Source organism: Aythya ferina, assembly GCF_964211825.1.
Source record: "Aythya ferina genome assembly, chromosome: 4".
Lineage (NCBI taxonomy): Eukaryota > Metazoa > Chordata > Aves > Anseriformes > Anatidae > Aythya > Aythya ferina.
The window spans coordinates 56134554-56157281 of NC_140300.1; the positions used below are offsets into that span (position 1 = coordinate 56134554).

The 22728-nt window shown below is 38.7% G+C and overlaps 1 protein-coding gene across 15 annotated transcripts in view; it reads left to right on the plus strand.

Moving 5' to 3' along the window:
• Window positions 1-22728, plus strand: part of TENM3 (teneurin transmembrane protein 3) — a 1337386-nt gene that overhangs the window by 1154012 nt on the left and 160646 nt on the right. For 6 of the 15 annotated variants that reach the window (XM_084518183.1, XM_084518190.1, XM_084518191.1 and 3 more), the window contains one exon: window positions 12113-12322. The exons of 8 other annotated variants lie outside the window; for them this stretch is intronic. In XM_084518183.1, coding sequence (XP_084374309.1) covers window positions 12113-12322 — 210 coding nt within the window. Of the gene's footprint in view, window positions 1-12112; window positions 12323-22728 lie in introns of those variants that run through there. One more of the 15 variants, XM_084518189.1, reaches the window with a different exon arrangement.

Consider the following 22728-nt stretch of genomic DNA (forward strand, 5'->3'; position numbering starts at 1 on the left):
TAGTCTGAAGCCAGAGGGATTTTTTTTTTTTTTTTTTTTAACTTCATTCAACATTTTGAGTTACCTATGCTAATGTGAGGGTTTCACTGGTTTGAAGAAATGTTTAATCCGTGTACCTCTGCAGTTCAAATGATAACTGAGTGTATGTGAAATATAGGGTGCTTGAATTCTACATATAGCTAGAGCACAATGCGGTCCTGCCAAGTTTAAATGCAGATAATGTTACAAAATTAAAAATTTTCAAATAGGAGGTTTATATAAATAATCTAAATAGATCATAGTAATTTCTTATAGTAGAAGAGAGCAATTAAAAATGCACAACTTTGTAGTGTTTTACAAATGCTGGTTACATTTCCTTACCAGCTAAAACGTTACTGTTTGTATATTCAGTTGTATACAGTTTGTATATTCAGTTTCAAAAAAAAATAAGAGGCTTTGTTGTTGTGGTGGGGTGGCTTGTTGTTTTTTTGTGGGTTTTTTTTTTTTTTTTTTTTTAGATATAGTGAATTTCCAGAGACACCTCAAGAAGAGACCAGCCTTTTCTGATTTCTCAGTACCCAACAGTTTTCAGTGTTCTCGGTTTTCTAAATCATCCCTCAATAAGACTAGGCTTTTTCAAAAATCTGGCCCTAAAATGCCACTTCTGGCCCGTTTCAGCACTGCTCTCTTACAGCGGATTCGGTAGCAAGCTCACTGCGGTGATCATGTGGTGGATTTTCATTTAAGCTTTCCAGCTTCCTGCCTGTGGTGTTCTATTTGTTTCTGAGGTAGAAACATTTTCTCCACATGGGCAAAGCTGATAAGTTCTGTTCCAGCAGAGAAATAAATTACACACTAGATGTAATGAGACATCAATGTCCAGTAAATGTCCTGTTGCTTGTGAGAGTGGTGCTGTGTGAGACAACAGTCGATAATTTCTGGTAATTCTCTAATTCCTCCCCTCCCCAAAAGTTCCTTTGTTAAGGAGTTGGATTTAATATAGCAGGAAAAAAAAAAAAAAAAGCCCCAACGAGGTACAGAGCATGAAATGGCAGCAGGAAGGGAAGGGCTTCTGAAAATAGAGCAACGAAGAGCTCGGATGCCAAATGTACCTACTCAGTTGTTATCTTCAGGTGTGCAAACCCTGAGCAGCTCAGGATTTCGCTGGGTACGCAGGTTTGAAAGTTCACTGGCAGGAACGCTTTCCTCTTTCTCCATGTTCAAGTTATGCTTTTGTAACCATCGTGTGGTTATTTCGTCTTAGTCCTATGGAGTTCAGTGGCTCATTTGTCTGTGAGGAAAGAGGGTGTAGCAGCAGGATGTTTCCCTTCACTTGGAGCAGGGCTTGGGCTCTGGCAGCAGTGCTGCTGGTTCTCGTGGCTGCCCACCAGCATCCTGCTCCTCTGTGCCCGCAGTGACGCGGCCGTCCTGGGAAGCACTCGAGGCTGCGGCTGGATGTGAAAATAGCAACAACCATCTCCTTTCTCCTCCTCTTTCACCTTCTCCTCCACCACTGCCATGCCTTGGCCCTGGCCTTTTGAGATAATGGTTGAAAGCATGCATCTAACAGGGGTGTAAATAACCACGCCAAAAGAAGTTACTAGTTTGAATATTGAGAACAAACACATTATTTTTCTAAGCGAGCTTTATGGAACACATTTTCCAGCAGTTTATTGCTCTTTGTTAGCTCCTGTCAGGATCTCTTTAAGCTGCCATCTTCCTGTCTAAGAAAGCAAGTCTTCTGCTGTGGCCTGCATTATAGTCATCCCATGTCATTAAGAGCTTCTTTAGATGCTTTGCCTCAAAGATAAGGTTACAGAGTGCAAGGTAGCTGCCACGCTGGCAGCAAAAGCAGGCAAAAGTGGCATTCCTATGATTGCTTTGACAGCTGGGCCTGGTAAAATTAAAAACAAAACAAACAAACAAAAAAACAAACAGTAGTAGTTAATTAGTATTTGGTTTTATTCCTCTTCAGATTCGTTCTTAGCAGGGTGGGAGGAATGAGGACGGGAAATTACCTGACTCTAAAAGCTGAATGATTTGTGAGTCATTCTCAGAAGATTTATTTTCTCTTTAGCAACCTGCTCACCCACTCCCTCAAAGAGAAAAAAAAAAAAAAAAAAAAAAACGCAACCCAAAGTGCCCTTGTGCTCTTCAAGATGCGTTTCCTGTCCTACTCCAGAAAGGCTCTCCCCCGCCCCCGCCCCGTTTTAGCCCAAGGGAACATTGAAAATAAAAGGTACATAGGCTAACACAGGGTCATGCTGGAAGAATGATAAACCAGATGTGACATGGCTCAATCCATCTCAACTCTAATAATAAAATGTCATGGATAGGAAGAATAAAGCAGCATTTCTCCACAAAGGTTACTTTTTTAGGTGATTACTCTTTATGAATTGCCCCCTGAAAAAATATCAGCATCCAAAAAAAATTAGTCTTTTTACAAAGGTCAGGATTGAGCGCGGAAATTTAGCAAACTTCAGCCTCATCACTGAGAGAGTGTAAGACATCCAGAGACTGAGCATGGCCAATTTTATTACACCAATTACAGCATAAGCCAGCATCTCCATTTTCAATGCTTTGTTGCACTTCTGAAAACTGGGGAGGGTGGGGGAACATTGGTGGGGTGCTTTCCTGGTTTTTGCTTGCGTCTGTGGGGATTTTGTCTTTTGATTTCTTTCTTAATCTGAAATTCCTCAGCGGTATTTGGAAGGGGATGCAGTGCAGCCCGGATGGGGCCCTGAGCGCCGCATGGCCTTGGAGGCCGCCTTGGCACGGTGCCGCCGCCACGCGGGCCTGCTGCCAGGCCTCGTGAGGCAGTGGTGGCTTGGAAAAATGGGGAGCACAAGGCCTATGGGGCCCAGTCACTGCTGACCTGCTGGCTCCCTATGCTGCTGGGTGAGGCACAGAGGAGCTTGAATCCCAGCAGATGCTCCAAGTGGGCAGGTGGCGTTTTCGTGAGAGAGCTTCTACCTCACAAGTGGAGATAGGAGTTAATCGAAACGTTTTGCAATCTGCTGTTCATTTCATTGGCTTGCTTCTGTCCAAAAAAAAACCACCAGAGGTGGTGGGGGAAAGCCATCTTCTATAAATACCAGAACTTGTCACTTCAACTGGTTTTCTGGGTGGAATGAGAAGTTCCATCCTCCTGGAAATAGCTGTCTGTTCCCCTTCCAACTTGTTGCATAACCCCTTGTAATTAACATTAGAGCAAGTAATTTGGAAAGTTCAGTCGAGTTGAGTGGAATAGTTGCTAAAAATAAGTACTGGAAGTGGGAGGTGATTGAATTTTTAGTTCAGTTCATGAACTTTCTGCCTTGTTGCGTGGACCTTCAATCTGTACCTGACTGTTTAGTTGTAAGATAATGCAGTTAAAAAATAATAATTAAAAAAAAAAAAAGTAAAAGGTAGAAAGTGGCATACTTTGGTTAGAATAATCTGTCAGTTAAGGCTCGGATTCTGCAATTTCTTTATGGACAGAACTCCCATTTAAAGCAAAGACGAGCACTGCCTGAACTCAGGATTGAAGAAGGAGCTGCTGTGATCGCACAGCCTGACCTCTGCAAGAACAGGGCGCTCCTTTTCATTTAGCAATCTGCTGAGCAGCTGCTTTTAGATTTCCAAAACCACCAAAATGCCTCAAAACACAATGCGTTTCTGCATTTCTTTCGGAGATGAGCACCGGTTCTAATGCATAACCATCTTTCTTAAGAAATCGTTCTCCTTTTTTTTTTTTTTTTTTTTCAGAAGACAATTACAAGCTGTATATTACAGACTTCTGATTATTATACTATAGTTCTAGGAGGAAAAAATAAACAAAAACAAACAAAAATATTTCAGGCCAGCATTTCTCTTGCATTCTAATGGATTACTTTTGTTTTCAAATCAATGTGAGGGTATTATAATCTTGTAAAGTTTCAGCTTCCACAATCTACGCAAGCAGTGGCAATTTTGTGAGTTAAAATACATGTCAAAACAACGCGCCTCTTTTATTTAGAGATAATAACTTTGTGAAGGAAGCCTGAAAAAGGTAGATGCCATTTTTATTTAACATTTGTATCTGAGATGCAGTGACAGTTCATTAGCACTCAGATTTGAAACTTGGGAAATGCACTTCCCAGTTCTGGGATAAAAGGGTCACTATCCATTATGTAAAACCAAACCAAAACCAATTAAATGGAAAACCCACAGTAGACTGCGTGCATAGGTTTTATGCTTTTTTTCTTTTTTCTTTTTTTTTTTTTTTTTTTTTTAAATCTTGGCATACATATATGTGCACGTGTATGGATTGGAAAGACCATCTATGCATATATTTCCTTGTGGAGATCATCCTAATAACTATAATGGTTGACTCTGGTATACATAGATAAAAAGAACTGTGTTGGTTATAAATAATCGTTCTTTGTGTGCTTATGCCACAACAATTTTCACTAGTTCTATTTGCATGTAGAGTTTTAATTAAGAGATAACTGGCACTGCAGGTTGACTGCAGAAAGCTGCAGTATCCAGCAGAGAGATAAATTCCAATGCCAAGTCATACAGGTTGGATAGCATACAGGGAGTCCATAATAAAAAACAGGTTTACAGTTAAAACTCTCTTATTCCTAACTTACTGTGTTATACAAAGAGATGAAAATATCCAAAATCTGGTTGATGAGGGTTGTATGTACCAGGTAATTTTTTTTATTATTTTTTTGGTCAATCTGCATGTGATACATTGGAAACTGAAACTTTGGGATTGATCAGTAAACTTGTTAGGGATGGTATAGGTGGCCTATTTAACAAGAGTGTTACAGTTTTCTGCACGCTGGGAAGTCATAGAACAGATTGCAAAGATTCATCTCAGCTTGATTCAGAAAGGCTGTAAGTGTCCTTCTGCTTGTTTGAAAGTGTTTTGGTTTCTAATTAATTTAGCCAGAAGACACGTTATTTCTGACCTTCACAAACCACTGACTGTCTTATTCCAGTTTTAAAAGATTCCATTAACTGTTTAAAAAAAGCATCCTGTCTTCTCCTGTTGTGAAGAGCAAAGCACAGAACAAGTATATGTATATAGCTGCTGTTAGTGGGCTGTTACACGTATACCATTTTTGCACACTATGTGATGGGGGGGGGGGGGATACGTGACATAATAATGACATTTTAAATGGTATGAAATCTTCGTTTCCACAGGGTCACCAGCAAAAATCCCATTAATTTAAGTAAGGGAAGGCAAAGCCCACCTGGCAATCTGTAATTTAATAGCGTTGTCTTGCTGACATTGAAATCAGTAAGCATTCTTTACCACTGACTTCAAAATAAACCTCTCTGCCTCTGGCTTAGAGATGCAGGTAGAGGAATTTTTTCTTCAGTCTTGGTGACAGGGGCTGCCAAGAGTGTGAAACGAAAAATGCATTGTTCTGCCATAACTAAACAGCCTAAACAGATCTGTTGGTTCTCATATTGCCTTAAGCATCCATCAGAAGCTGTATGTAAGAGTTAGGTGTAGGATTTATTCATGCTGATTGAGATGAAAATAATGGCCCTTCAAATTTTTATAGCAAAATTACTTTTGTGAAGTATGTAACTTGCAATACATTTTGTGCAAAGTGAATTGATAATGCCAGGTATTTGTATTTTTTTTCTTTTCAGATTTTTTTAAGAGTATAGTAACATGAACAGAAATTTGGTGTTAAAGAATTTCGTGTAGCAAAGCAGACCTTCCTGAACTAAAACAAGATTTTAAGAATGTGTAGATTTATAATTAAATTTAAACAAGTTTTTTTTTTTTTTTTTCTTGTTAGTGCCATATTGCCGGATAAATGTCTGTTTTAAGAGTTTGACTATATTAGGAAGTTTTTATAAGCGTGTGTATTTTAGGGCTCTGCAGAGACTTTCTGGGTCATCTCTTCCAGCCCGCCCACCCTGCAGCAGCAGGAGATCATTACTACTGCTTCTCTTGCATCCTACTTTTCTCCTAAATACCATGTTCCAAAAGTGTCCAATACTATTTTCTCTGAAACACATCTAGTGAGCATGCAGGGTGTAATTCATGTACACACCCATTGGTGTTGAAGCAAAGTGCTGCTTTAGCATGAGGTGACAGATAAAAGATGAAAGCTGAGTAACTATTGGATTTGTTTTCCATGATATGATATAAATAAGCATAAATGCTACTAATGTTGTTTTTTTTTTGTTTGGTTGTTTGTTTTAAGGATAGAGTGTGGGTGATCTTCCATGTCTGTTTGTAAGCTGTGGATTGCAACCACGTGGAAATGTCTTGGAGGCTCAGGAGCTGAAGGTACAGCTCTGCCCAGCGCATCCTCCTGCTCCCTCACTCTGCGGTAGCCACTGTCAGTTCCAGGCTCTTGTCCCGATAGTGCTAGGCAGCAGCAATTGTCAGAGCCAGCCTCAGACCTCAGTGCCTTAATTTACTCCATATATAAAATCCTGCTTTAGCCTTCTGAGCTTGTTTCTAAAATTGGCCCTCAGCTGGATTTTTGAAGATGAGAGTTAGACTCTGGTATTAGCGTCTGGTACAATTAATGCCTGTTTATTACGCCTTCCATTATTACTGAGCAGTTGATGGCAGTCGTACCCATCGTTTATTTGCTTTTCCTTTTTTTTTTTTTTTTTTTTTTTTTGGACTGAATTATCCTACTTGTCGCTTTCAGCATTTCCATATGCAACATCGCTTCTGCTTCCAACTCTTGTTTTATAGCGTCTTTGAAAAGATCAGTGCTGATCTCAGGCTTTTCCTATGCTGCAGTCACTTCTCAGGTGTAGGGCCCAGAACAGTGCACTTTTTAAAAAATAAAACTGCTTCATACATATGTATTTAATCTAAGGTATATTTATTTGTTGACATTCTTCTTACAACAAGGTCTCTTTGGGCTTTACTTTCTTTTAAGACTCGCATTATTTCCTTCACAAATCTATTCACGTCCTCACATATTGCTATATTGAGTCTGTTCCTGCTGGAGTTTGCCTGTTTTTTGCAGATCTTCCTTGCATTTTCACGGGATATTTTTTTTGGAAATACATAAAGATAATTGAAACTAATGTGTTTTCAGTAATGAAAACACCAACAAGTTAAAGTGTGAACATAAATACATAAATAAACTTATAAGATGAAATTTAAGTACTTTGAAGCCCAGTACTTTTTTCTTTTTTTTTTTCTTTTTCCTTTTATATTTTTTTCTTTTTCCTTTTTTTTTTTTTTTTTTTCATTTTTGTGTTGAAAATAGGTTGCTATCTTACATTGAAGTCACAGTAGAAACAATAAAAGTGGCTTTTTTAAGTAAGGGTAAAAAATGAAAGAGCAGAACAACTGAAATTCTTGCTTAGATGTATACAAAAGAAGCAAGAAAGGGGGAAAATCAATATTTGTATTTTTGTTTTTCTTTAGAATGCAACGTCGTTTGTATCATCATGTGTCTTCAAGCTGAATGGAAAACAGATGATAATCAATGTAACTGTTTTTTGTCATGCATAATGATTTTTGTGATTTATAAAAGTGTTTATTAAGACTTGAATAAGAGATGTTACCAAATATTTTTAAATGCCTGTCATTACATGTTTTTAAAAAATTGAGAGGAATATGCACATCATCTATGTTCCCTCTTCTTCTAGTGTGTTAAGTATTTTTTCTTCACATGTATCTTTTTCTATAAATGGCAGTATAGATAGCTATCTGTCTTTTCACTTGGAATCAAACAGGAACTCGCATTAAGGTTTTGCAGAAATCTGCCAGTGCTGGATGAAACTGTACAGAAATATGCATCCCAGCTGGTTGGCCTAGGGTTCTTGTGAAGAATTGGCTCATGTTATCACTGGCTTCATTTTCTCTGCAGACCGTGTAACTTTGTGACAAGAAAGACCTGCCTGCTCCAATCGGGTTTATTTATGAAAATCAAGTCACTGAAGTTGCATAATTTCCTGGAAGGGTAACAGGCATAACCACCTCGTTTTTTGAGTAACAAAGATCTGTTGCCACTATCTGTTGTAGTAGCAGGAGCTTTGCTACTAACCCCACGCTTCTACCCTGCACCTGACACCATTTCTTTCTGAGCTGGGAAACTCTGTAATCCGGAGCACCCAAGGAATGCTCTTTCTGGATGGATGCTCACCAGCACACTGCAGTGTCAACTAGCCACATAGCACAGAGGCAGTTAGTAAATCTGGATAAATGAGGGAATTTACAAAATAATTAAGGGACCTTGGACATGACACATGTTCAGGCAACAGGATATTTTGCATGATTATGGTTTGTATAGTCAAGGCTATGTTGTGTGTGAAATTTAATGAGTGTAAATTGAGAAAGAAAGGGGAAGCATATTGAAAACAGTGTTGTGCTTAAGCTCCGTAGGTATTACAAATACACTGATTTGCCTCAGATAATGTACATCTGAAACACACCTCTCTGGTCAGAGGAGTCCAAAGCAAGTAAAGAAGATTTGTTCCAAATGTGAATAAATAAATCATGGTGCTAATTGTTACTTTTAAAAAAATGTTAATTATTAGATGAATTACTTGACAAATCAGATACAGTGACTATCTAAATCAGTTTGAGTACATAATGAAGAAAGCATTCAGAATGCTATCAAAAAGAAGTTCAGGTTACTGAAGCAAGCAATATGAAACAATCAAGGTGTACCAAGAAAATCTGGTAGTGCTTTATCTTGGATTTGAAAAAGCATTCTCTCTCTACTTCCAAATTCCCAAGCTGCACACTGTAAAATGTCATTCCCCCATCCTTGCTGTTTCCCTAGACATAAACCTTGGGTTTCACACAGGCGTTACTTGATTAATGGTAAGTGCTCACTTTCCTTCCAGAACTAAACTTGAGTTTTACAATTGGTAATAGTATATACATTGCTGTTCACTGCAAGTTTGAGAAGAGGTAAATGACATGAAAGAATTAGGCAAACAGTTTTTGGCTGGGCTCTCACTGATTTCTTTCCAGGGAACTGTGTTGGTTAGGACCTAATGTGTGTTAGAGAGTTCTAAGATATTATGTCATGGGCTGTGCTGAATGTGGAAGCAAGGAAAAATAAATAATAATTAGCGTCATTTTGCTAGGGTACAAGGGAGATGGAGGGAAGTTAATTGAAGTTACTGGTGCCAGCATTATTTATTATATTAAACTTAAATTTAACTTTGAGAGGTGCTGCACGTCTCCAGTATAACTGTACTACTGAGTATTATAAAAACAAATGATTAGCTAATGAAATAACATTCTTTTTTCCCCTTAATTTAAATTTAGATTCTTAGTTATGTATCTGTGCAGGTTATTTTTATTTTTATTTTTTTAACGTTATGTAATAAAGCTACTTCATTTTCTGGTACAATTCCCTACCCACAGGCAATGTAATACTCTATTCTAAAGTGGTCCAGCAGTCTTACTCCATGTACAGTTAAATCTGGTTTTAAATACTGTTGGCAGTGTTTTCTGCTTCTAAAGCACAATGGGGGTTAAAAAGTCAACTCTATTTTAATATTTGTCCCTCTATTACACTCATTTACCAGGAGCACAGAAAATCAAATTTTTGTTAATAGTTGTATCTGTTTGTCCTGTGCATCGGGTATAGTGCTGTGCTTCCAAGTGAGCATAGTCAAGTACGCTATTTACCAACTGTGACAGTGAGGTGGCTTGAAGGTCCATTAAAATAAAATAAAAAGTCAGAAAGGAGGTGGTACAAAGTTTGTACCATACATGTTAACACTGTCTTGGCATTGAGGACTTATGCACTAGTTATCCAAACGATATTGCCCTTGGCTAAAACTGCACTGCACTGGCGCTGAAGGTTCTCTGTGCTGGCTGTCATCCCTAAAACTGAGGAAGATCACCACTGCCACCACAGCTTGCACTGTGCCCCAGTGCAGCATTGAAAAGAAAAGTTGGAAATGGAGGCTACTCAGTTCCCTCACTGGGAATGTTTTCCTTGCCACGCTTTTGCCAGGACAGGAATCATACTGAGATTGCCAAATTTCTTAGCCTGCTGGCTCCAAATACTTGTCCTACTTGCTATTACTACGCAGTCAGCTTCAAACCTGCTTTGCTGTCTCCATTGACAAAACATGGAGGCTTCCATGGAGTTAAACAGTGATGCTAGTACCGATGATCAGGTGGACTCCACATGTACAGAGGTCTGTCCAGGTTCCCAGTGTGCATTGCTGCTGTGAGAAGGAAAGCAGAATTTTACAGCATCAGCACTTCGTCATTATAGTGTGCAGTTTGAGTGCTCTCCTCAGCACGGAGCGGGAATAGTTTCCTTGTACCTTAAGAGAAGACCTGAGGAGCAGACAGCAAGGGTCGGTACCACATAAGCCGAGATACTTCAAGTAGTATTGTGCCAGCCTTCTGCAATTGTCCGTAATTCACATGACACATCACTTAGGTCACACTGATCTATTTTGGTCATAGTCTCCAGAACTTTGCAGCAGGTGTCCTCGTTCAGTGGTCAGGATGTGCTTCTTTGGTCACTGGCACAAGGTTGACGTGTCTTTTAAGGAAGAGGGTAATACATGAGCAACATATTCACAGAACAATCAGTCATTACTAGGATAGTCCCTTCTGCCTCATGGGGTGATTCTGGCAGCCCTGCATTGGTGGCGACCGTTGCTAAGCTCTTCAGGATCTTTTCTTTGTCTTACAGACATTAAATACTAAACCAGATGTCATAAGAAGTTCTGAAAATTCTCTAATACCTTGGCTACATTAGCCTCAATCAACTTGACTCTTCCAACTAATAAAAGGAAATGTCACTTGACTGTAGCACCTGAAAGAGATGTCAGAGAGCAGAACAAATACCTGGTCAATGTCAGAACAAATATGGGTGTTACATTTTGAAGAGTGGAAGTCCAGTTATTTCAGTGCACTTCAGTCTCTGTCCTCACAATCCCCAAGCAAAGTGACGTACGAAGGATCCTAGTGATCCACACTGACTGGCACTTCCCCTAAGAAGAGGACATGTTTGAGACAGATGCCCTGCTTTGAGGTAGTTGTTTGTAAATGCCCTAATTTACTCAGGAAAACATTCCTGGAATTCTGAAAAATAATAATTAAAAAAAAAAAAATCATTAAGAAGGAGCAACAACTGTTGCAGCTCATGCTTGGTGTAGGCCTGCTGGGAGTAGGACCCTCCTGAGGGGAGACGGCTCTTCAGGATGCCAGGCCCACACGCGTTAGGGCGGCCGCCATCTTGAGTCGTGTCCATGCTTGGCAGGGTAGATTAGGTAACTCTTTCTCTACTGCTTTGTGGGTTTTATTATTGTTTTATTGAAGGACTAAATGTGTTGTTATGATATCCTAAAGCTTTATTTAAACTCGTCTTCTTCCATGATGTCTTTATGATACTTTCAAGATGTGGAAATGGGATGCGGTTATTGCATATGCATGTTTTAAAAACAACTCGTGCAGATGGACTCAAGTTTGACAGATGAAACATTTTAATGGGTTTTAAATAGTATCTGTATCTGAAAAATACTGTTAAATTCCTGTCAGGATAACTCATATGGTAGAAATTTAGGCCTTTGAGTTTCTCTGTATCTGAGAGCTTGGAAAACTGTTCCTGTTTGTCTGCTTATTTGTATTATTTTCTTCCCTAAGTAGCTTTTATTACAGGAGGTATCCCTCTGAAAGAGGAAGCCATGTGTTTAGCCATGTATTTGAGTACTTTCGTTCTGCTGATCCGCCCAGCAGGAGAGAGCAGAATGGAGGCAGTGTAATGCATGGATGTCTGCGTTATGTAAACACTCACATCCTCTAGACAAAACAGAATCGCTTCAGTTTTGACAGTGGCCTAAGAAAATAAATGCTTAAAAAATAGGAAATACTATATTTTCCAACCGGTTCTACAGCAAAAATTTTATTTCTGTTGGCACCTACTCTTCCGTCATTCTGTTTTGCAGAGACACTGGAATTTCGATAGCGATAGACACTGTGCATTGAAATAGCAAGTCGTAGCATTGCGTTACATGTTATAAAACGTTTAAACCAGTTTATTACCTGCTATTGTCATATTTTCTTTTTCCATTGCTTTTTATTGTTTGAAGTAGACAATTTGCCTTTCAGTGATGCAAAAAGAATTGATTTGTTGTTCGCATGATATCTTGACCCATATTTTAAATTATTTTTTTATTTTTTTCATAGGTCCTCCCATGCCATCCTCCTCATCTAGTCCATCAGTTACTGAACATTTACACTCCCCTCCTCCATCACCCAATCTCCATGACAACCAGAGGTGGTTATTAAGTAATAATGCCAGCCAGCCAGTTCAGGACTCTGATACAGATGAGGACTATACTGCCAGCTCATATCTAGTACAGACCGGTACTGTTTCAGTGTCTGTCCCAGGTCATGGTAAGAAGAGGACGCTTTGTCCATAGTTTGAATACCCTTTTATTTTCCATCCTCTTACAAAATTGCCTAATAAAAAGTTAAGATATATAAATGATTTTATATTTTAAACTGATTTTACATGAAATTTTGCAAATAATGTCTGTACTGTAAAAATACTGTAGGATAAGCAAGAGTAGAAAGTATCTTATAATGTTTAGAAGCTCATTCAAGTAACTTTAAAATGCTATACTTATATGAAACAACAGCCATTGATGATTTCTTATGTAATGCAATTTATTGCAAGTGACTAATCTTTACTTACACTTTCTAAAGGATAGGATAAAGTTCGTTAAACTGTCATGATGTTTAGCTTCAGAATAATGTAAAAAGGATATTTTACTACCTCATCAAGTTCAACAGGTTCCAATAGTTCCTTTAGTTTCACTGTGAGCAAGAGAAGAGGATTTGTGCATTACTGGATAGAGCAGTGTATGTTAAGGAAGGAAAAAGGGAGCTAATGTATGTTTCCAGAGCTAATACTCCCAGCTAACATGAGTAACCAATTAAAGTAACATGTATGTGAAATGTGAGTGCCTGTGTATACATCTTGCTGTAGGAAAACAAATCTTTACCTTTTTAACATAAAAAATAATATCCATGTGGTTCCGTTTTTGTTGTATGTTTGAATATATTGGTGTTAGCAGACTGGAAGACTAATTTGTTGATGCATGGTCCTTCCCCAGTAGATCAGCAAGGCTTGGAACAAGACTAGAACAAGAGGTTGGTTTTTTAGAATTTCTGTCGTTTGATTGCAACAAACTGTCCTACAGATGAGCCACTAGAGGGGGTTTGCAGAAGTATTTTACCTACGGAATGCATGCCAGTTTGTTGGACAGAATTACTTTGCAGACCAAAAACGCAGTGTTGTCTTCCTACCTTTGAGTGCAACTTTGTTGTTGTGTCTAAACAAACCTGCTAAGAGCAGTTGAGCACATGAATCTGACAAGTTTTTGTGTGTGTTGTTTGTGTTTTGTTTTTGTGTTTTGTTTTGTTTTGTGTTTTTTTGTTTTGTGTTTTTTTTTTTTTTCTGGAAAAACATTATGCTCTCAAGGATGAATTAAGGTTGCTATGTTAGATGCTTAAATTATGTTCTTTAAAAATAACAGGTTTATTTTTGCACATTCAACTTGTTCAATATTTAATCTGTGAGGAACCCTCAAAAGCACGGTAATACATAATGCAGGGTATGTTATGCAGATGTCTCATTTCTTTTGTGTCAATGAATATGAAATTTGTTAGACAATGTATGCATTATCCAAAAGGTAGACTGGTTTAGTTCAATAAGTCAATACATTTAGATTGCTCCCCTATCTACCAGCCCTTCCTTTACAAATGAAATATGCAATAGCAAGAGAAAGCTGCTAAAAATTTTTGAATATTTGGCATGAACTGTTTACACCTCCTAGCCTCTTAGAAAGCCTTAGGAACAAGTAGTAAGTGTTCGTTATTCCTCTAGGTTTTGGCACTTCGCTGCTTTGTAAATTTTCAAGAATTGCTTGCCAGTCTGAATTTATCAACCTTGAGGAATGTTCCGTAATCCTTTACACCCCAGGCAAGTGAAAACAAGTTCAGCTGATCCCACAGCAAGTCAAATCTTGGGCTTTCAGCAGGACAAAATAAGGGTGGTGTGGGTTTTTTTTTGATAGCAAGCGGAACAAGGGTTATCACTGTGGTGTGTGTTAAGAGAGTTGTCCTTGGTGAGACTGTGTCTAAGCAGAAAGGTAACTCATCTGTAAGTACGTGTTCATTTTTCCCCTCCCTTCTCCCTGCTATGTTTCCCATCTCCTCTGTCTGCAGATACCTGCAATTCACCCCTTCAGTGTGTATGTCCAGTGGAAATGCTTGCAGTTCCTTCTTCATGCTGTCAAAGAATTAAATCTGTGATATATATGTATACACTCCTAATCTAGTAGTGCTGGCAGTCATATAATACAGTTAATGATCTTTCTCCCCACAAGATCAGACTTGTTTTTAGCAGTGCATCAATTTGCTAACCACAGGTACTGTATCAGTGATGGCCAAAATTTAAGCAGGATTTCTCTTTTTTCTTCTGGAACGGAAGAAAACCATAGGTGTTTTGGTAGCAGCCAGCTGCAGGATCAAGGATTGCATTACCTGAGAAACAGGATGCTTGCATCCCTCATGTATATGAATATCGCTTGGAAGATCTACTTGCTTTGCGTAGGGTGGTTTTCTCATATCTTAAACTGCTGGCCGATCAGAAAGGAAAAATATACGCTTCTATAAAAACAGGCAGCAGTAGAATTTGATTATTAAAGCTAATAATTTCTAAGATAGCTATAACTGTCTTCTACTTAATGATATGTATTGCTGCCTAGCCTTTTCACCTGTAGGTAGATCTCTCCAGATCTGCTCTGGAAAGTAAAGGTTGTTATATTGTGACCATTGGTACAATCTTACTTGGGTTGTATTTTCTTTTTAGCATAGAATCATAGAATGGTTTGGGTTGGAAGGGACGTTAAAGATAATCTACTTCCAAGCCCCCTGCCATGGGCAGGGATGACACCCACTAGTTGCTCAAAGCCCCATCCAGCCTGGCCTTGAACACCTCCAGGGATGGGGCATCCACAGCTTCTCTGGGCAACCCGTGCGAGTGCCTCACCACCCTCAGAGTGAAGAATTTCCTCCTAACCTCTGAACTAAATCTACCCTCTTTTAGTTTAACACCATTTTCTCTTGTCCTTTCCTTGTCCTTTTTGCTATCCGCCCATCTTTTTTATAAGCCCTCTTTAAGTACTGAAAGGCCCCAACGAGATCTCCCCAGAGCCTTCTGTTCTTCAGGCTGAACATTCCCAGCTCTCAGCCTTTCTTCGTAGGAGCTAAAATGCTAAGTAATACAGCAGGAGTACACTTCCCTTTCACAGAAGGACGTTATTTTTTCACTGCTCTTCTTTTAATGCATCTAGATGCAAAAGCAGCTTTCCATGCTATTTAATTTTCATGGGTAAAAATAACTCCAGTGCTATATTCTTGATGTTTTTGTCCAATATTTATATTAACTGGGGGAAAGAGGAATCACTTTTGAAGCTTTTAGGTTGGAAAAGGTAACAATGGAAAATAATAATATTACTGAACTGTTCTGAGTTTTATTGGCTTTTTGTGAATAGGAAGTGAGATTACCTTTTCTTTGGTCTACACAAACATCTGTTTGTTTTCTTTTCGTCTATTTGGTGAATGTAGCAACCCACTCAAAATTTAAAGGATCTGATTATATAGTTAGAGTTGTATTAATTTAAGCATTTGGGTTTGATTAGTTTCTTTTGTTGACCAACAGGAATTAGCTTTCATTTAAGGAATTAGCTGCAAGAGACTAATTTCAGTTGTTGCATACTTACCACATGAGGAGAAAAAGTCTTTGTGGAGGTATTGCTGGTAGCTTTAAAAAATGTTATCAAGTGAGGACTGTTGTGTGCAGTTTGCTAGGAGACGTTTCATTTCTATTAAAGAGGTTTTTCATAGCAGTAAAATTCAGGAGAAGATAAATAGCAGGACCATCAGTCATAGCAGTGTTCCTCTACATAGCACCTCCAATTTACTCTACATTTTGTTTTTTCTTTTCTCCACAGAGCAGCTCAGTCTGACTCTGCTGACTCTGTTCCATCAGTCAGCCTATTTGTCTACTGATTTCAGAACAATTTACTAGTTTTATAAAAGCATTTTTAAGAACTTCTGAAAATTTCAAATTGTTCTTAGAATGAATAGTGAACTGATTTATAAGAAACAGGGGCAGCTGAATAGGTCTGCAGGGAAGAGGGAACAGTTTAAGTGAGAGGGAGAATGAACTAGGAGCTGGGAGGAAAGGATTCTTGAACATGACTGAGGTGTGGAGAAGCTTTCTTTATGTAATAGTCTGCTTATAAACAATAGAAGTCATGTAAAGTCTGTATTTAAGTATCTTGATAAGCTTCTTAATGTCTTTCCACCAAAAACGATAGATTAGTCAGAATTTGGAGGGGAATTTATTGAAATTAGTAGTAGCTTATCTTTCAACACAGACATGTAGCATAAAGGAAAATGCAGTACTAAGTTCTTTGGTTAAGTAGACACTACGAAGAAAAGATACAGTTAAATGTTAATGCTTACTTCTGACAGTGGAGATGAAGAGTCTGAATTAAATTCAGATCTGGGGATTTTTACCCCTAAATAGGAAACATTATGGCAGAACCATCAAATGCAAAATAGGGAAAGATGTATTTGACAGCAGCATTTGCACAGTGTATTCGAACATTTAAGTTGTTCAAGGTTCTCATAACAGTTTGTAGTGATAGTTCAGCTGATGGGAAGATTTGAACTAAATTCCAATTTAATACAAAATGCTTTTTCAGTTGTCCTTGATCAAGGATCTGCCAGGTGATGCAAAACAAACAAGACTTTGCTCTAGCCACATGGGAGTTGCAGATTGATGGGCTTTTCAGTTCAAAACAGCTAACCTTTCCTGCAGAGAGAGGAAGTTTGGGAATCTAGAGCACGACTCTTGAGTTTTAGTTTATTAAAGAGAAAAATAATATGAAACAGCTGGGAGAATGACAATATACAAGAAATATTCATATCCAGAGGTCTCAGTGTTTGATGCCATAACTCTACAGATACCAAATACTCCATGGCATAATTCTCTTTTAGTCATAGTCCGAGGGCTTTTGTTCATGGTGACTCATTAGAGTTTGGTACAAAAGTATCTATCATACAGAAATTATTACTATTTTCTCATAGTACAATGTCAAAAATCCAAAGTTGAAACATTTGGCTTTTCTACAAGCAGCTGAGTGAATACAGGCCAAAAGCTCCAGCCTGACAGCAGTAATGAAGGGATGCAAGGCATGTACAAAGCATAGGTATGGATTTTTTTTTAGTTTTGTTGGTTGTACCTCGGATTTTCCCTTCAGCTGTCATGTTCTATTTTTCTGCCAAGATATCACAGTTAATATATACCACCATAACTAAGCAATCTGCCATTTCCTCTTCTTCCCACTTCTGTGTTTTCCTTCCCACAACAAAATAAAATTGAAGGGTGAGTGGAAGTACGTACAGGGATCTGTGTTAAAAGTTAGCGGTAGAGGCAAGTGGCCTTAAGGCATCTTTTCCTCACTTGTAGCTCTTGCAGTTGCTCCTGTGAGGGTAGGAAGACCTCCTGTTTTACCTCAGAAGCAGGGGACTATAATTTTCCTCTCTATACCTCCACTGGCTTGTGAGAAGTTGAACACTGAAAAGACCCACAGAAGTTTAGTCAGTCGTAGCCAACATCTTAGGAGGATCTCATGGTCCTTGGGTCCACAGGCTTCCTGGCAGTCCTGTTTTAGTGCCTTCAGAATACTTCCCAGCTCTCATTCTTTCCTTCCTTGCTGTCATTCCTCCACAAGGGAAACCACATACGATACTGAACTAGGAACTGAGTGTCCAGGCTGTCACCAGTCAGACAATAAAGAGCAATTTAGTTCTGACTATTGGGGAACAAAAGGAGAGGAAAAAACTGCCGGGGGAGAAGGCAACACAAACATGACGGGTTAAGATCAAACACTTTGAAGCTGTTTGGGCTTTTTTGGTGAAACATAAATTTGCTCATTTTTCTCTCCATCATTCTTAGAACTGGCAGTCCTTCTAACTCCCTGCAAACTCCATAGGTGTCCAAGCACCTTATTTTCATTGTCATCTTAAGCATTGTTCATCGAATTATTTTTTTTCATCTCATATCTCATAATTCATGATAAATTTTGTCATTGTTGTGTCAGTGCATAAAATTTGTCTTCAGGTCTGACACTGGTCCAAAGACATTTTGCTTGAAAAATGAATTCAGACTCGTTTGGTTTGAAGTAGTCTATGATAATAAATTAAGAATAATAGATCAAACTAGAAGTTGTGTTAAAGAACATCATGGGGATATGCTATAATCTTGGTTTTATTTAACATCATCATTAATTATATGGATGAAGGAGTAAAAATGGCACTAATAAAATTTCCCAATGATACTAAATAGTGAGAGTTCTGAGTGCCAACTGGGGACAAGAAGTTAATAGGAAAGGACAAGGAAAGATCATTAATTGTATGGCCAGAAACTCATACAGTGATATTAGAACTGAAAAATCTAAGCTGGTCTGAGATACAGAATGTTCAAGAAAAAAAATTTGAGGTGCTGGAGAATTTTAGTGATACTGAACAGCAAATCAGATAAACATTTGCTGCGCGATCTAATGAGTACAGTTTGAGCTGGGCATACAAATGCATCAGAAAAGATGGAGTTGTAGACATTGCATCGAGGGAGTATAAGGTACGACTTTGAGCCTCTTGCTTTTTCAAAATTACCGTCAAGTTCTTTAATTACTGCTTCTAGTATTGTTTTTGGTTAGTCTGCTGTTCAGATGCATCTGAATGAAAACAGTTAAGGGGGTAGAGATATTCATCTATGGAAATAGGTAAGCGAACAAAACTTGTAGTCAGTACATAGCCTAAGGTGTAATTAAGCCCTGACAAAGGGGAAACTGTATCTCAAGATGGGAGCATTTTGTGTACCACATGGAGATGCAATTAAAGCAATAGAATGGAAATAAGGAAAGGAAAGATTAGGCAGAGTATCAGGAAGAACTGTCTAGCAGTGAACTGAATTAAGATATCTGAGGCTATCCCAAGGGAAATGACAGAAGCTCTGTCACCTGTAACATCAAATTAAAATAAATAAAAAGGTCAGAATCATGCTGCGGAGGCTGAGCTTCCATTCGCCCTGGAAAAGGCAGACAGAGATAACCTCCTGGAGCTTTTCTAGTAATATCTGTGAGTATTTTTCAAATCAGGTGTACATGACTTTGTAGTTCATAACAGAGGTTATCATACTGAGCTGTGGTAAGGCTGTTCATTAGCAGTGTACACATTGCAGTGCATTGTCTGTTTGCATTTGACAGAAAACTGCAACTTGTCCTGTGTTACAAAACAGCCCTTCCCGCTTGCTGAACCATTTTATGTCCTGCAGAATGACAAAATGAGGTTCCCTATTCTCAGTGAAAACTGACAGTGTCTTCTGGGCACATGCATACTCGTGAATATTTCGTGTTTGATACCCATAGACTCAAAATGCTCGTGGTGCTTAATAGAGGTATTTGACATGCTTTCTGTAAATACGGAATAAGTTTGTTCTGTAAAAATACACACAGACTTTTTTTTTTCTGAGACCAGGGACTTATATTTCAACCGCTGTGTAGCAGTGCTTGCACTGTTTCCTCAGTAGGTACAGAAGCATTTTATCTCTTACATTCAAAAATCAGGCAGTGCAGGGAGGCCAATATCCTTTAGGTACAGATCAACAAATTTATCTATTCCACATGCTTGGGGCAAATATAGCTGCTTTAGAAAGCTAAAAAAAAAAAAATGTCATGACTGCTAGCCAATTTATTTTTGATCCCTTTTTTGATATTTGATTTCAATTTCATGAATCCATCTTTTTATCCTTTTTCTTTGGTTTTTAAGCCAAACTTCTGTCAACATTGTTCTCTTAATGTACAAAAATGTACATTTGTTCAGTTTAATTAAGCATTCAGTCTGTTTGCCAAGAGCAAATTAAAGTTACCCAATCTCACCCTCACCCCTCCAAAATCAAATTTTGCAAAGCGGTGGGCAATTAGTTCTCATATCTGATTGTTGTAAGTCATGTTTTTCTCTTAAAGAGTTTTGTAGTTTTCGATCTCTGTTACTTAATAGAAGAGCCAAGACCAATTATTTCTCCTCAGATTGTGGCCTTTGTAGCCTTCAAAGAACAGTCTCCCCCACACCTCCTGTATCATTAGCTGCAAAATATCTTTCCAAAGATGATTTCGGCCTCTTCACAACTCAAAGGATTCAGAGTGACAAATTATCCGTCTTATACTCGAATGCATGCCAGATGGGACAACCTGCCAACTGTGCATCGTATTGCGGATATGATCCGATGCAGAGACATCTCCTCCCCTCCTCCCTTCCCCGTCAAAAATCGTATGATAAAAAATCATGCAAGAAAATCTGTGAAGATAATTTAATTCTGAAATACAAATACAGAATATAAGTTTCTTGAAGGAAAAAAAGCCGCATCCAAATGTCACGTAGCTTAGACTGAGCAAACTTGTACCTGGGAGTATATATGAACCAGGGAGTCAAAAACGCATCCCTTCCCTCCTTGTCAACGCTTGCACACAGATCATTTCCTTTGGCTCTGTTGATTACAGAACAGGCATTCCTAATTGCAAGACAAGGAGCTTGCATTTAAGTTCCCTTGCAGTTGGTTAATGGGAGAACCTGAAGTCGCAGGCGGGAGCGAGGATGGATGGTTCTTTCAGGGAAAAGTAGGCTCTAACAAATTTATAGGAGAAGTTAATTTATGAGACAGAAGCTAAAAGGAGAAGGAAACAGTCACATAGGAAGTTTATTTTTGTTATAAATTACAAAGCTGAGGACTTCACCCAGCTGCTGCTTAGGCTGACTTCCAACCTCCGTGGGTACCCAGGGGTACGGAAGGCGTGAAAGTGCACAGCAAATCGCTTGTGGGAGGTCAGGATCAGATGCAAGCGACTCGCATCACTGCATCAAACTCTTGTATTCATTATTTTTCATGATATTATTTCAGGGAAAGGTCTAATATTTTAACTCTGTACTGCACTACAAAACCTTTTTTTAAACATGTCATTTGGGAAGAGAGCGCTGCAGATCTCACACATGCTGCCATTTGTTCGCCATTGAGTGGCGACAGCCTGAACTTACAGTTGTACAAACAACACTTCCTGGCAGCTCTGATGCTCAGTGAGCCCGGATAGCTGTGAGAATTCAGTAGTTTCCCCAGAAACCTACAGTGAGTTGAAAGTTGTGAAGTTTTAATAATTTCTTTGGTGGTGTTTTGTTGTTGTTTTTGGCAGTTTGTTTGTTTTTGTCTTCTGGTGTCTTAGACTTCAAGCTGCTTGTAATTGGGGTGGTGGTGTGTGGGTTTTTTTAATTATTTTTATTTTTTTCCCAGATGTAAAAGTGCAGTCAGTCATTTAATTTTTTGTTTTAGTCGAATTAAAATTAGTTCATGTAACCCTGGTTATTGTGAGGAGCTGGTGCTTTGCAGAGCAGTGCACGTCTACCGGGTTGATATAAAACTTAGACATTTAGTAAGGACACCACGTACTATCCAGTCCCACTGATTGCCGAAAACTTCCTTCCTTCAACTGCAACTGAGTCCTTTGTTACCACTGAAGAAAAAGAGCTGTGCAAACAGATAAAGTACCTAATTTATTCCTTAGTTCTGCTGAATGCCGATACATGATTCTGTGGTTCTGAGGAAAGCCAGGTTGCTTTTGGAGTAAATTTAAGGTGCTGCTGAATGTTAACTACTGCATGAAGCAAGTTGTTGTGGTACAACTACAGCACTCGTATTCTGTAGTGTTGGAATGGTCACTGTAAGGGGGGAAAAAAAACAAACAAACAAACAAACAAAAAAAGCATTTGACCAAAATAAGAAATGTGATTTGTTTCCTTGCTGGCCTTTGGCTTCCATGTGCACTCAGTTCTGTCTGGCTGTAAGTTGGAGGATGACGTTGGAGTGCTTTGAACACGCTGCTCACTGGAAGTAAACAGGACTCGCAGATTCTATTGGCAGATGCCTGACGCAGTCTTTCACAAGAGAAATACTGAGGATTTTACACTTGAGTCAGTAAGCAAACAATAAATAAATAGATGTGCATTGGGCGATTGTGAAATCTTAACAGAGCTAATCTCAGTGGTGCTTTGGAAAGTGTAAGGCTAAACACGTTAACGCCTTGAATATCCTTTATCTTTTTAAGTATCATCAATTATTTTAAAAGCTTCAGCGCTATGCATAAAGCATAGTTTCTCTGCTCTTATGCTTCATCCAGAAAAGGCTTCTCCATTTAGTATCTTTCTGCGTCTGGACGTAGCATTGACATGAATTTCTTTGTCACTAACCCATTAGGAGTACACAGGAGTAGTAACCCTACTTTTTAAGGATGCAGAGATCTGACTAGAAGGCACATCAGCCTTCCTCTCTCATCCAAGGCCAAGGATTCCTATTGTCAGATGCAGTGGGCATGAAAGCAGCAATTTTACAGCACAAAAACTCCAATAACATTTACTGCGGTTGGCTGAGATTGCAATGCACACAGGCACTGCTCAGTCTTGGTTGCTTAAACACCAGCTTCCCCTGGCTTTTTGCCAGCTTGCGCATTCCAAAGAGACAAGTCCTTTAAGGGGAAAGAGTTTTCCTTGTAACTTGCTGTGGGGTAAACAGACCATTCAGGCATAGTTTATTGCATTACATACTTGACTATGCATAGTGGAATGTAGCAAAGTAATTGGTAGAATTATTTTAATCATAAGAATTCATAGGTATGAGA